The 13,211-nt window shown below is 38.2% G+C and overlaps 1 protein-coding gene across 9 annotated transcripts in view; it reads right to left on the reverse strand.

Annotated features, from left to right (window-relative positions):
- STXBP4 (syntaxin binding protein 4) overlaps window positions 1-13,211 on the reverse strand; it is a 115,231-nt gene that overhangs the window by 23,609 nt on the left and 78,411 nt on the right. For 8 of the 9 annotated variants that reach the window (XM_039349514.1, XM_039349511.1, XM_039349517.1 and 5 more), the window contains one exon: window positions 1,836-1,893. The exons of the other annotated variant lie outside the window; for it this stretch is intronic. In XM_039349514.1, coding sequence (XP_039205448.1) covers window positions 1,836-1,893 — 58 coding nt within the window. The remainder of the gene's footprint in view (window positions 1-1,835; window positions 1,894-13,211) is intronic. 9 annotated transcript variants of the gene reach the window in all.

Genomic DNA, 13,211 nt, shown 5'->3' on the forward strand with positions numbered 1-13,211 from the left:
AGGAGAAGTCCCTGAAGACTGAATATCTGCTGACTCCAATTTGTTTACTGAGGACCATCCCTCTTATTTGGTTTTCCTTTTGGTTTAATCTGCCTCTCTGTCTCTCTCTCTCTCTATCCAAAATAGTTATTGTAAATAAACCTCCAAACTAAAAAACATTCTCAGGTCTGCAGAAGCGACCATGCAAAACAATCCCAAAACTATCTAATGGATGACATCCAGTGAAGTGCCAACTCCTCTTTTCTGGTCATCTTATTGGAAGTTCTGCTTATTGTTTAATGTGATACTGTTTAGTACTAGGAGATTTAAAGCCTCTTTTATTTAGCAGTGGACAGTTCTGATAAAAGAAGAACAAACTATTTCTACCCATATCTCAGGAACAGCCAAATATATACAAGCTATAAATGAAGCAAATAGCACCAAAAAAGGCAATATTGGGAGCAGTTCCAAGCTATATAATAATAATAACAACAACAACAACAACAATAAAAAGTTGGAAAAGACCTTGGAGGTCATCTAGTCCAACCCCCTGCTCAGGCAGGTAACCCTTTACCATTTCAGACAAATGGCTGTCCAGTCTCTCCTTAAAAACTTCCAGTGTTGTTGCATTCACCCCTTCTGGAGGCAGGTTGTTCCACTGATTAATTGTTCTAACTGTCAGGAAAATATGTGCCATATGGCCTCAATCTTCTGGCTCCTCTACAACATAAAAGTGCACTGTATGTTCTAATCTAAAGAAAATTTGCCACATTCTCTTTGGGATTAGCTGACTGAAATTTTGATGTTTACTCATAAAGACTTTGTTGTATAAATGGAAATGTTGTGTCACTATTTTTAAGATGCTAGTGTATATTTATTATGTATATGTAATTTTTAAAAATTTCTTTAAATTTTTGAGACCTTTTGGCAGTCCTGGCTCCTGTTTCAGCCCATTACATTTATTTTAAAAGTGCTTCTGTCTGCGAAATTCTTTCAGGACTGGTCTGTTCCAAACAAAGCTTATTAAGAGAAACTGTTAATTACCAAAGATTTAAATGACAAATGAGAAAATGGACCAATATTAATTTTTAAGGAGAGAGGAGAGGAGGGGGGAGCAGAGGGGAGAGAAGAGGAGAGGAGAGATCACCATCCTTCCTGAGGATTAGTAACCTATTTTAGACTTTTGCAAAAATATATTTCTCAGTATCACTTCAACCTGACGCTTTGGAGGAAATCTTTAAATGTCATTTGTTTGAATTGAGTGAGATGAAATTTCACACATTCATTTTGTTTCAGTGATAAAAGTTTGCTGTTGATAAATGCATAACACCTTTTGAGTGATGACATGACATTGATTAATATAAAAAACAAGCACACAACTCATCTGGTACCAACCTCAATCCCCACCCCATTATAAAGGAGGTGTAGGACAGAAAGAAGAAATAGTTCCCGTACTTTTACAGAAACAAAATGCTAAGAAGCAGAGTAACCTTTATTGACCAGCCTCTAAGCTGCATTCTGAAAAGAGTTTTTAACTAACTAACTAACACAGTAAAAATGTTCCTGTCCCTGGAAATCCTTAGTAAAAGGCAAAAGATTTACAGAATTTGAAGACAACACAATAACAGAAATGCTATCAGTAGAAGCTTCCCTTGATTTTTAAAAGATAATTCTCATTTCTATGCCCAAAATTTCTACAGATATGCATTACCAAGAACTTGCAAAGTACGTGCCAGCTAGAACATATTTCTATGCTTTTACTAGCATGGTGATCATATTCTTAGTGGCCATATGCACTATAAACCTTTATTTTATATATCTATTTTATAACTGCCTTCTGAAAGTGATGTACTTACTTGATGAAGTATTTGATTCCATCTGCTGTATACGCTTTTTCCCACCCATAAGGCAGACCTAAGTCAAGGGGGAGGTAAGACATGGATAAAAATAGAATGAATCTCTCAGTCCAACAAACTTCACATTCAGACATGTTATATCCACATCAAACTATTTCATTTCAAGACAATATATTGCAAAGCACAAAAAGAGTTAAGAAATAATCAGCATAAGAACTTAAAGGCAGATGACAAGTCTTTACATCAGTGGTTCTCAACCTGTGGGTCGGGACCTCATTTGGGATCAAACCACCATTTCACGGGGGTCGCCAAACAACGCAGTCCGCCATTTTTTCCCCTTTCCCTTAGCTGTGCTACTCCCATTTATTCTATTGGCTTTTGAAAGCCAATAGAATAGACTCTCTTGAATAGAGTCTAATTCTATTGGCTTTCAAAAGCCAATAGGAATTGTCCAGGCTGTCTCTGCCCTGCTGAGCCCGCCAAAAATCCCATTCTGCAAACGGTGCTGCACCAGTTGAGTAGTCCTCGACTTACGATCGGGTGAGTAGTCCTCAACTTACGACCGGCTGGGGGGTCACGGCATTAAAAAGGTTGAGAACCACTGCTTTACATCAACATATTGATTCTTACTTCCTACAAATAACGTGCTCTCATCTGAGCATCCTGGCTATGATGGGAGCTATCCTTCTACACCATTAGTTTTAAATGTATGGTAGGAACATGTCCTAAGGCCCAATTCTGAAAGACCCATCACTTTCAAAGAGGGTGAGCTCCTGCTTTGCATGTTTGTCCGACAGTCTCCCTTGCTTTCACTCCTGCTGCAACTCTTCATTTTTGCTTTCTTACTTTGGACCCAAAGCAGAAAGAAAGAGAAATGGAAACAAATGGTCCTGACTGCTTGCTTGCTTCTTCACTCAGAAAATGTAGACAAACAAGTATTGGCAACAAGGAGCCGAAACAGAGAACTCACCGCTAGAAAAGTTCTAATAGTGAGCTGTAGATGCTTGGTAATGCCAACCCCCTGGCTTCATTTCCTGAAGTTAAAATATTAGATGTGAAAACCCTGCCGATGGTTTTGATCTATACTGTCTAATTCTCTCCTCTAGTAAATGTGAATTTCCTTCAAAAGTCAGGAAATGGTTCTTCACGCAGATTTCATGGGTTTACATGCTTTGTCTGATGAATACAACAGAGACCTTGACTTGTGAGCTTGCTATTCATTTTGTAAAGTACAGACTAGACGAGTGGCAATCTACTACAATACTAGTTGATAGAAAATAAAGCTTTTCCTCTTGGTTAAGCTTTTAGTCTACTAAAAGCTTAAGGGGCTCTGAAAGCTTTGATAGGCAGATTGTTTCTGAAGCACATAAAGCTGAAGAGTTCCAAGGGCACAAACTAATGTACAGATCTCTGACCTAATGCCAATCTGAAAAGAAATCCCACTAAAATATATTTCAGGAGCTGGAGTCAAACAAGCCATCAGTTTGGAGTCATTGCATTGCCACAAGAGACCCAAGTCTACCCCCCCCCCCGTGAAATCTGTTGACCCTTATCTAGAGCTAGTTTAGTTTTGATTGTTAGTTGACTAGAGCCTTGCACAGAGGTGGAAATAATAAACTCTTCTGTGCTTTGAATTCAATAAATGCTTCTGATTTATTTGCACCTGACAGTTTTCTAGTTCTGCAGGCCATTCTCTACAAAATTCCTTTGTGAGGGTATTTTGTAGAGTGTGAGGCAAATTAAGGAGAGTTGTTGTCCTCCTGCCCCAGTAATATTCAATGCCAAAGATGATAATCCTTTGCATACTTATTCAGAAGTGAAATATTTTGCTCACATTGGTCAAAACTGAATAAACACATTGATGAAGATGATGCCATTAACTTATCTGTTGACTTGTAGTCAACTGTTTTCTTATGTTTTCAGCAATAACCCCATTAGGACTGATACCAAAGCCCTTAAACTTTGGTCTTTCTGAACTTCATTTTATTCTTGATTTCTCAAAGTTTTCAGAGAACACATATTGATGAAAAGTCAAATGTATTAAATAAAATGGGTGAAAGAATAAAAGCAAATCAGCTTAGGCTATAAATTAATGAAGATCACTTGCTAACTGAATTGTTACATTTTACACCACATTGGGAATTTATTTCACCCATGATTATTTTCGCTGTTCGCTAAGAGAAAGCAGCCACATTGGGTGAACTTAAAAATAAACAAGAATAGTTTCTGAAATACATCTTTCCTCTTTCTGATGGTTTGTCCTGCAGTTGTACAGCATGTGCGTATTTTGGAAGAAAGGTGTTCTAAGACTTGTATTTTCAAATAGTATAATGAAATGAAGAGCCCTCAAACAACCAGAGCAAATGCCCCTGAATTCTCTATAAGAGAGAGGGAATCTGGGACAGCTGGTGTGGGCAGATGCTCAGTTATATTAGTGTGAAAGTGCTCCCTATAGGTTAAAAAAAATTAGGAAGACACAGACATAAAAGACTTGCAGTCATCCAGAAGTGAATAATATAGAAGTCACATCTTATATACAGCCAGATTATTTATTAAATAATTTTAGATATCCAATCAAATCATACATAGCGATTCTAGGCAGCCTACAACATTCAAGATCAACAATACTGTATACAAAATCTAAAAATCTTAACCCTGTGGCAGCAACAAATACAATCAATTGATCGACTCTGATTCAGCTTGGTGTCCTCAAGCCTTTTGAGAAACCATGTCTTCAGGGCCTTCAGGGAAAGTGGCAAGGAGGGAGACAATTTTATTTCCAGGGGGTTGATGTTCCAAAGCGAGGGAACCATCACGCAGAAGGTCTTTCTTCTATGTACCATCAGATGTACTTAATAGATGGGACCCATAACATGCTCAGCCTTCCTGCTCTGGTAGGCCCCAATACAGGTAGTCCTTGACTTCTGACCGCAATTGAGCCCAACATTTCTGTTGATAAGTGAGACAATTGTTGAGTTTTGCCCCATTTTATGACCTTTCTTGCCATAGTTGTTAAGTGAATCACTATAATTGTTAATTAGTAACATGGTTGTTAAGTGAATCTAGATGTCAATGCTGCTAACATCTGATGTTCTTGCTTTGACAACATATGAAGATGCAGCCAATTTCCTCTTAACTTGTGTGTTACTTTTAGAGTTAGAATTAGATGATACTGGGGGGGGGGGGAAGGAGGAAGAATGTGTATGGGAATTAGTTAGACATAACAACATTGTAGTAGAGTGTTTTTTAAGGTTGCTTGAAATAAGAGATGATAAGAAATGGCAGGTTGAAGAACTGGAGGGAAGATCTGCATTTCAAACTAATTGGAGAATGTGATTTATGACTGTTAATTAGAGGAGGGAATTTTGCTTTGATACTAGGTGTTTAGGGGAGGAGAATTCAGATTTCGGCTTCCACCATGCACATCTGATGCCATGCAATTTGAATAAAGATTCTTTAAGATAAACAATGCCTCACATGAACCCTGCAACAGTCATAAATATGAGTCAGTTGGCAAGTGTCTGAGTTTTGATCACATGACCATGGGGATGCTGCAACAATCATAAATATGAAAAACAGTTATAAGTCACTTTTCTCAGTGCTGTTGTAACTTTGAACAGTCACTGTACTCTAATCAATCTTTAAATAATTAGCCTAAAAAAAAGTGCAGTCATTCTTCACAGCTGGGAGATGTGTAACACTACTGCTAAGCATTAAAGATCCACACAATGATTAGAGGTAATCTTAGGTTCCTATTACTACTGGCCTCCATTTCTGGAACAAGTGTTACTGTAAACACTTTTATTGGTATTAGGGTAAAGTTAGAATTACACTAAATATTCCTTGAGATTTATGCCAAGTTAGCATGATGCTATTATTAGATGAGTTTTTATGGTTTGTGGCATTTGCAGATTTTCTGATTGAGAATTTATTAATTATTGTGACACAGTGAAGCTAGGGTTAGGATCAAGATACCAAGTGGTGCATGCTATAACTAAGTGTGAGGGATAGCATAAGTGTGTTTTTCTGTTTAGTAGTTATATATTACAGTTATTTTTGTGTTGGTTAGGATTAGGTTTTCTTGGAGTTAATGGTCAAATTTATTTGCGACTTCACATTAGGGTGAGCTTATGGTTAGCAATAAACTTGGATAGGCTTTTTTTAAAAAAACCTCTTCAAACATCTCTTTCCTATTGGTTAGGATTCTGCCTAGGAGAACAGATCCACTTGTCTCTTCCTCATCCTTCTGGAAAATAAAACAGCAGGATCACTGAGGAATCTGGGAGATTTTCCATTCCTGGTCAGGTTACTTCCTATCGTTAGTATGTTTCTTCTCCCTGGCTACCTGGTTCAAGAGGATTGAACCTGATTGGCAGTTTATAGCCAAGAATAGTATCATTGTTGTCACCACTTCCTTGAATTCCTACCCAAATGCTCTTGACTGAACATTTTTTTAAAATATAATTTTTATTAAGAATTTTGATTACAATAGTAAAACTAATACAAACTAAACTTAGAGAAAAAAAGAAAAAGTGTAGGAAAAACAAAAAAAGAGAAGAAAAAGAAAAATAAACATATAAAGGACTTCCAACCTTCATCATAACAAGTACAAAGAAATTTATTAACTTTTCTCCTCCTATAAGTTTACAAACATATGTCTCTTTATCTATATGCAAATCCATAAAATATCAACTTTTCAATCCTGGTGTCAGCAAAAAGTCCATAAAGGGTTGCCAGAACTTTGCAAAAGAAAACTTAATTAAATTATTTTAATCTTGATCAGGTAAATCAATTTTATATTCCTTCCTTTATTCTAACAGTCGTAATCTTTAATTCAATTAGAAACTATTGAAGGATTTGATTTCTCTTTTATTTTTTTTTTTATTCCATCACAATATATCCTCAAGACTTTATCAAGCTTCTTTTGTAGATCCAATAAGAAAACATTTTCTAGGTCAGTAATGGCAAACCTTTTAGAGACCGCCCCAAAACCACCACCCCGCTCCACCCCCGCTCTGCCCGCCACTCGCCTACCCGCAGGGCTATCCACCACCTCCACGGCCTGCCGCAAATTGCCCAGGTGGTCCAGCAGTGCCATGGCAGCCATGCCCTCTGCCCGTGTCCCGCAGCATCAACTGTGTGTGACAGGGCGCGAGGGTGGAGTCTTGTCCTGTCTGCCATGTCCTTGGCTGCACTACTCTCCATGGGCCACACTTGGGGCGACTCTCCTCGGGGGGGGGGTTGCTGGTGTGGGAGGGGCCGCGGTGGGAGGCAGGGCTGGGGTGATGGCGCGCATGCCCACAGAGAGGCCTCTGAGTGCCACCTCTGGTACGCATGCCATAGGTTCGCCACCACTATTCTAGGTCATTCTCTTGGTTTATCATTTGCATTTCCCTTTTAATTTTTAAAGTCTCATCCAGTTTCTTTTGCTTATCTAGTGTCCTTTTCCAAAAATTATCTTGTAGTTTCACTTTCAGTATTTTATCCTGTCAGATAAAATGTATTAAACATCAATCATTCCTTTATTAACACCTCTTGAATACACTCTATCCCTAGAAGCAGACATCATTACTGACAGCAGTGATATTTTAGATATTAATTTCTGGCTCCATTGTTAAAATGTATCTTTTAGGGTTTCTGATAATATTTTTGTTATTTTGTAAGTCCCAGTCCCCATAACATACTGACATCAAGAACAGGCTTGCACTTTTTTTCTTTCTTCTACTTATAATCTTTAATCCCCTCTGGTGTCAAATTTCTAAAATCATAAAGTAACTTATCTTTAATATGACCTACAATAGTCAGGATAACCAAAATAAGTCTGTTTCCCACAAGAAGCTATTTATTTTTTATAATTAGTTCCAAAGTCTTATAGCAAAAGTCAACGTTCCAAATTTATCTGAACCTTTATATAACATTCTGAGATCAAAACCTTATTTAGTTTTTTTCCTGTTTATTTCAAATTCTTTATTTTTTTTAAGCTTATAATACATTTTCTTTTGTTCAGAGTTCAAGATAAACTCACCTAATTTTTCAAACTTTTTGTTTGGAAGGTTTCTAAGAGCTTTAAGATGATTAATAAGCAATTTCTGAAAGTGATTAGAAAGGGTGGCTTGCAAGCTTAGTGACCTTAAATTTAAAGGCTTCAGTGACCTTGAACTTAAGTCTAAATCACTTAAGTTTAAATGACAAATTTAAAGGTTCCACCTTGGTTGTGAGAAGGTGGTGAATCCCATTATCTCCAGGTGTTCAAAGTGCAGAAAACTACTGTTCTGCAGTCTTCTTGCACATGTGAGTGATCTTTCATCCTCTCCTTATCTGAATGAGTTGCAAGAAATCAGCTTACTTATTTGGTTCCTTGGTCTTTGCTGGGATTGCTGGCTCTGCCCTCGAGGAGACATTTCAATTCACCAAACCTCCTCCCAAACCACCCGCAGAGGCCCACTCTTAATTGGACTATTGTTATCTTCAAAGAGGAAAACAAACATGGCACATCCCCTGCAGGTCACAAGAACAGCCCTCTCATCTTTGTGTTCCTTTGATGAACAACAATGAAAAATATCCCTCCTGCTTGACCTTTTCTGCCAAAGTCCTATTACTCTCTGGGAAACTGGCTTCCTTATATATTCTCTGAAGGTATCTTAGCCGCACTAGTACAGTGGTTCTCAACCTGTGGGTCGTGACCCTTTTGGGGGTCAAACGACCCTTTCACAGGGGTCGCCTAAGACCATCCGAAAACACATATTTCCGATGGTCTTAGGAACTGAGACACCGCTCCTCTATCCGTCTCCGCATGGCTTCGAGCTGGGGGCCATTGCAGCACCAGATTCGTTTCCGTCGAGCATCTCCTAAGGGAGGCTGTGCTGCTTCGCAACCCTTTCCGTGAAGGAGGCTGAACTAAGCTCTGCCGGCATTGTTGCCCTCTTGGCTCGCTCTCTCTCTCTCTCTCTCTCTCTCTCTCTCTCTCTCTCTCTCTCTCTCTCTCTCTCCCTCCCTCCCTCTCCCCGCCTGGGCGCTTCTCCAACCAGGCTGGGCGGAGCGGCCTTCCTGGTCCCTCTCCCTGGCCAGCTGGAGCTGGGCAGGCCAGCAACCTTTGGAAGTGAGGTGAGAACAGGCAAGGCGCGCTGAGCCCCAGATGCAGCGGATGAGTGGGCGGCATCGATGCGCACTTGGGGAGCCCTTAGAGTTGGGGGGTCACCAAAACATGAGGAACTGTATTAAAGGGTCGCGGGATTAGGAAGGTTGAGAACCACTGCACTAGTAGCTATCACAGATAATTAAAAACAGTGTAAAAACTGTAGCCCTCTGTCTCTCAGGCACTTCTTTTTCTTCTACCTCTTCCCTGTCCTTAGTTTAATTCCCTGCTAAATTCCTCTTTGCTTCCTCACTGATTCTAATATCTGAGTTCAGATTTCTTTCTCTGTCCATCCCAAACAATATGTTTCTTTGTGAAGTCCTTGCAGGTATCACAATACTAAAAATAAATGCTCTATCTTCCCTGAATAGAGATACAGAAACATGAGATATCTTAGACATAAACAGCAATCTTCTTCTAGCCCAGACATGTCAAATTCACGACGTCACGTGACATCGCACAACGTATCAGGACGGTTTTGCCATTGCCGGCAATGGGGTGGACGCGGCTTCCGGATGACGCGTCTGACTCACGGGCTGGCAGTTTGACACCGCTGTTCTAGCTAACAGGATCAGAAGGAGAACAAATAATGTGGCATCTGTCCCTCAATTCTAAATTTGCTTATGTAGCAGTGTTAGTCAAAAGAATTTTTTTAGGTTGTAACTTACAAGATTATTAGATAGAAAAAGGAAGCCAGTAATAATTCTACGCAGTTATTGATGGAAGTAACAGAAATCTTGGTGTCATACAAATATCAATGATTTATCTTCCTATCCAGGAGAATGACAGAGAGAGGTGCTATCTCATAATATCTAAAATCACGAAAGGGATAAAGTATTGGGGATTAAAGCTACTCCTTTTACTTCTACTGAACCCAATACTGGGTGACATTTTATTTTTCACTGTGCTCTGCTCTAACCTTTACTAATGCAAACATACACTTGAACTCTGAACCTCAACTAGACAATCACATGCTTTGGTATCCTCCTCCTTTAATTTTCCATAACTGTATAGCAAGTCTCTGTACAGCAAGTTAAGAATAGAGCCTACTGTAGCAAAATTTGTGTTAAATAAACAATAATTCAACTTAAAGATACAATGGCTCAAGTTCATTACATAGTATTATTTATACATAATTATACAATATGCCAGCTTATACACAAATTTGACTTAAGGACAGACCTTGAGAATGAAATTCATTCTTAAATTGGGGATGGAATGAAAACCAGTCCTCATCACTTCAAATCAAAATAAGGTGAATTTGACAGAATAAATTGGATAAAATGGTTAGTACTTCTAAGTATTGTTCACTATGATAAGACATGTGAAGCTTTACAAAGTATGTGCCTTCACCTTATATACCTTCCCATTCCTTAATCTGCTTCTGTGTTCAAATAAGTATATTCATCTTAATAAGATTCTGCTAAAGGAACATTCCTGGGTTATTTTTTCTGCACTGCAGATTCCAGCATAAACAATTAGATCTAATTTGTCATTGTTGCCGATTGAATGACAATGAAGAACAGCAGAAAACATGTCCAATCTGGCACAATGTTATGTCAATAAAAGATGTGCTCACAACAACAGATCTACGCTGGGAATTAGCACTGAATTAAAGGTCAGGGAGTGGTTTATGTTCACTCATCCACTGAACTCCATCCATTTCAAAATTGAGCAAAGATAGTATGAATATGCATTAGCAACAGAGAATTGTTGTTTAGAGAAAAACAAAAGTCATTCCTGCTTGCCATTAGCCTCACAACACATGGGAGTACAGCTTGCCAGCTACAAATGAGGAACTGTAGTTGGGAAAAACTCATAAACGATCATTTAAAATGGGCATGAAGACTGTTCTTTTACTTATTCTGGTGACATTTTAAAATATGGCAAGCTGAAACTTTCAAAATCTAATTAGAAAATCATCTTTATCGAAAGAAAACTAATATAACTCTGTCAGACCAAAGGCTTTCACTTTTTCAAATCAGACAGAGCTTCATGGATCCGGAGGGTTATTAAACTCAAAACGGAAACACCCAGCTGTGACTAATTTTTAATCCAAGCAGGAGCTCAATGCTAGAAGAAATGAGCACACAGCACTGAACAAAGCAATAAAACACCTTTGCCTGCTTTGCTGACGGCAATCAAACATGAACAACTGTTGTATTCAGTAAGCTGAAACCAACTGAGCTTATAGGCTGAAGATGAGCTTGTAAATACAGCAGTCTGAATACACATTTCAGTGAAGGAAATACCAATTAAGACTATTGTATATCCTTGTTTGTCTATTTTTTTTTCTTTCCCTTTTTGGAGAAAATTCTAAACTCTTTGTCCATGTGTCCCAATACTGTACAATAAAACTGTGGAGGGAGGGGGGCATTGTCCTCTGGCTATTTCTCAGGAACTCATTTTTCAGCCTTCTCAGCTGAATCTCATAACCCTAATGATATTATAGCTAGCCCTTGATTTATGTCCATTTGCTCAATGACCATTTGAAATTATAACGGCCCTGAAAAAAAGTGACTTACAATTGGTACTTACCCTTGCAACCATCATAGTGGGTCTGTGATCACCGGGTCAAAATTCAGGCGCTTGGCAACTGGCAGGTTACTTTCAGGATCACAGTGACCTCGGTTACATGGCTATGATTTGCGACATTCTGAGGGGGCTTCTGACAAGCAAAGTCAATGGGAAAAGCTGGATTTCTTTAAGAGCTGCGTGATTTGGTTAATGATTGCAGCAAAAAAAGATTGCAAAATCGAGTGTGACTCACAGAATGACTACATCACTTAGCGGCAGAAAGTCCAGCCCCAATTTTGATTTTAAGTCAAGGACTACGTGTAAAGGTGATGGATCACAGCTCTTTGTGGAACCTTCTGATTTATTTTTCAGGAATGAAAAGAAAAAAGATTCCCTAACAGAGCAACACAAACTAGAGTTTAACTTCAGATAGTGTATCTTGCGATTCAGTTTCTAAAAAAGAACGGTTCTCCCTATAATACCCTATGGAAGCTAAAGTTCAATTTTGAAGAAATGGTATAGAAAAAGTATTGATACTTTTGACCCTGGTGTCAGAAAAATCTCTTGAGAATGCAATGCATAGACAAGAAAACAAACGAATAGATTTTCAAACCAATTTAGCCAAAATTAACACTAAAGACACAAAGGACCAGGCTCTTATGATCTGTCAGAAATTTGAAAGTAGGAGTATAATTCTTAGCTCTGTTGTAACACTGGTTTCAATTGCTCTTTCTTTATTGACAGCAATCGCTCTCTCTTCATGCTCAGCCATCAAAGAGAGAGAAACCAAAAAAGCTTCTTTGGGAGCTGGTCCCATAATCCAGGTTCAGAATATTTTTAGTTTGAGCAGAGAGCTAAGCAGAAGCCAGCTCCCACATAAAAATTCACTGGAGAATTAAAATGGAAATGCTCCACAAGTTAATCCTTATTCAACTTTTCAGAAACACCGAAAAGGACTCTACCATACAATGCTATAGACATGATCAACATAATGTTTTGCACCATATGAAAGGCTAGAGGTAAGAATTTTAAATAATAATAATAAAATAATATTTTTAGATTTCAAAAAACTAAGTGCAGGTCATACTAACTACCTCTTACCACTCGTGTAATCTCAAATTATTAAGGCTAGATGTGGCCATGCAAATTGCTGAAGTTACTGGAAATAGTATCTATAGAGGGTAATGAAAATGAAAGATTTTTAGAATACACCTCTTTCTCCAGGCACATACAACAGTATCCAGAGATTTAAACATATGTCTAAATTATACATAATAAACAAGAGGAAGAAATGTATATCCAGTTATATATTCCAACACTGGCAATGAAGAATAAGCAATCTGGATAAAATTGAGACTGGCTTTTGATTTCAAGTTCTCTTTCTCTGATTATTATTTATATGCTGTATTTTGCTTGCACTACTGGTAAATTATTTGCTACCATGATATTTCAGTGCTTTGAGTGTCGCAGTGGGTGGTCAAGGTAGTTATATAAAAAACCTTTTTTGTTTTAATCCAAGCAGAAATTCAACACCATTTAAGTAGTGAGCACATGGGTACTAATTTTTTGTTCGGTACCTTTCTGTTTATTTGATGCTTATGGTGATATATGAAAAAAGCTATGTATTTTCACTTATGAATATTTATACTGCTGCAGAACAGTAAATCTACATAAAGTTTTTACTGATACAGATCTGATTTTTTTTCTTTCCCCCCTCCTGCATA

Source organism: Crotalus tigris, unplaced genomic scaffold (assembly GCF_016545835.1).
Source record: "Crotalus tigris isolate CLP2741 ecotype Arizona unplaced genomic scaffold, ASM1654583v1 scf7180000018282.538533, whole genome shotgun sequence".
Lineage (NCBI taxonomy): Eukaryota > Metazoa > Chordata > Lepidosauria > Squamata > Viperidae > Crotalus > Crotalus tigris.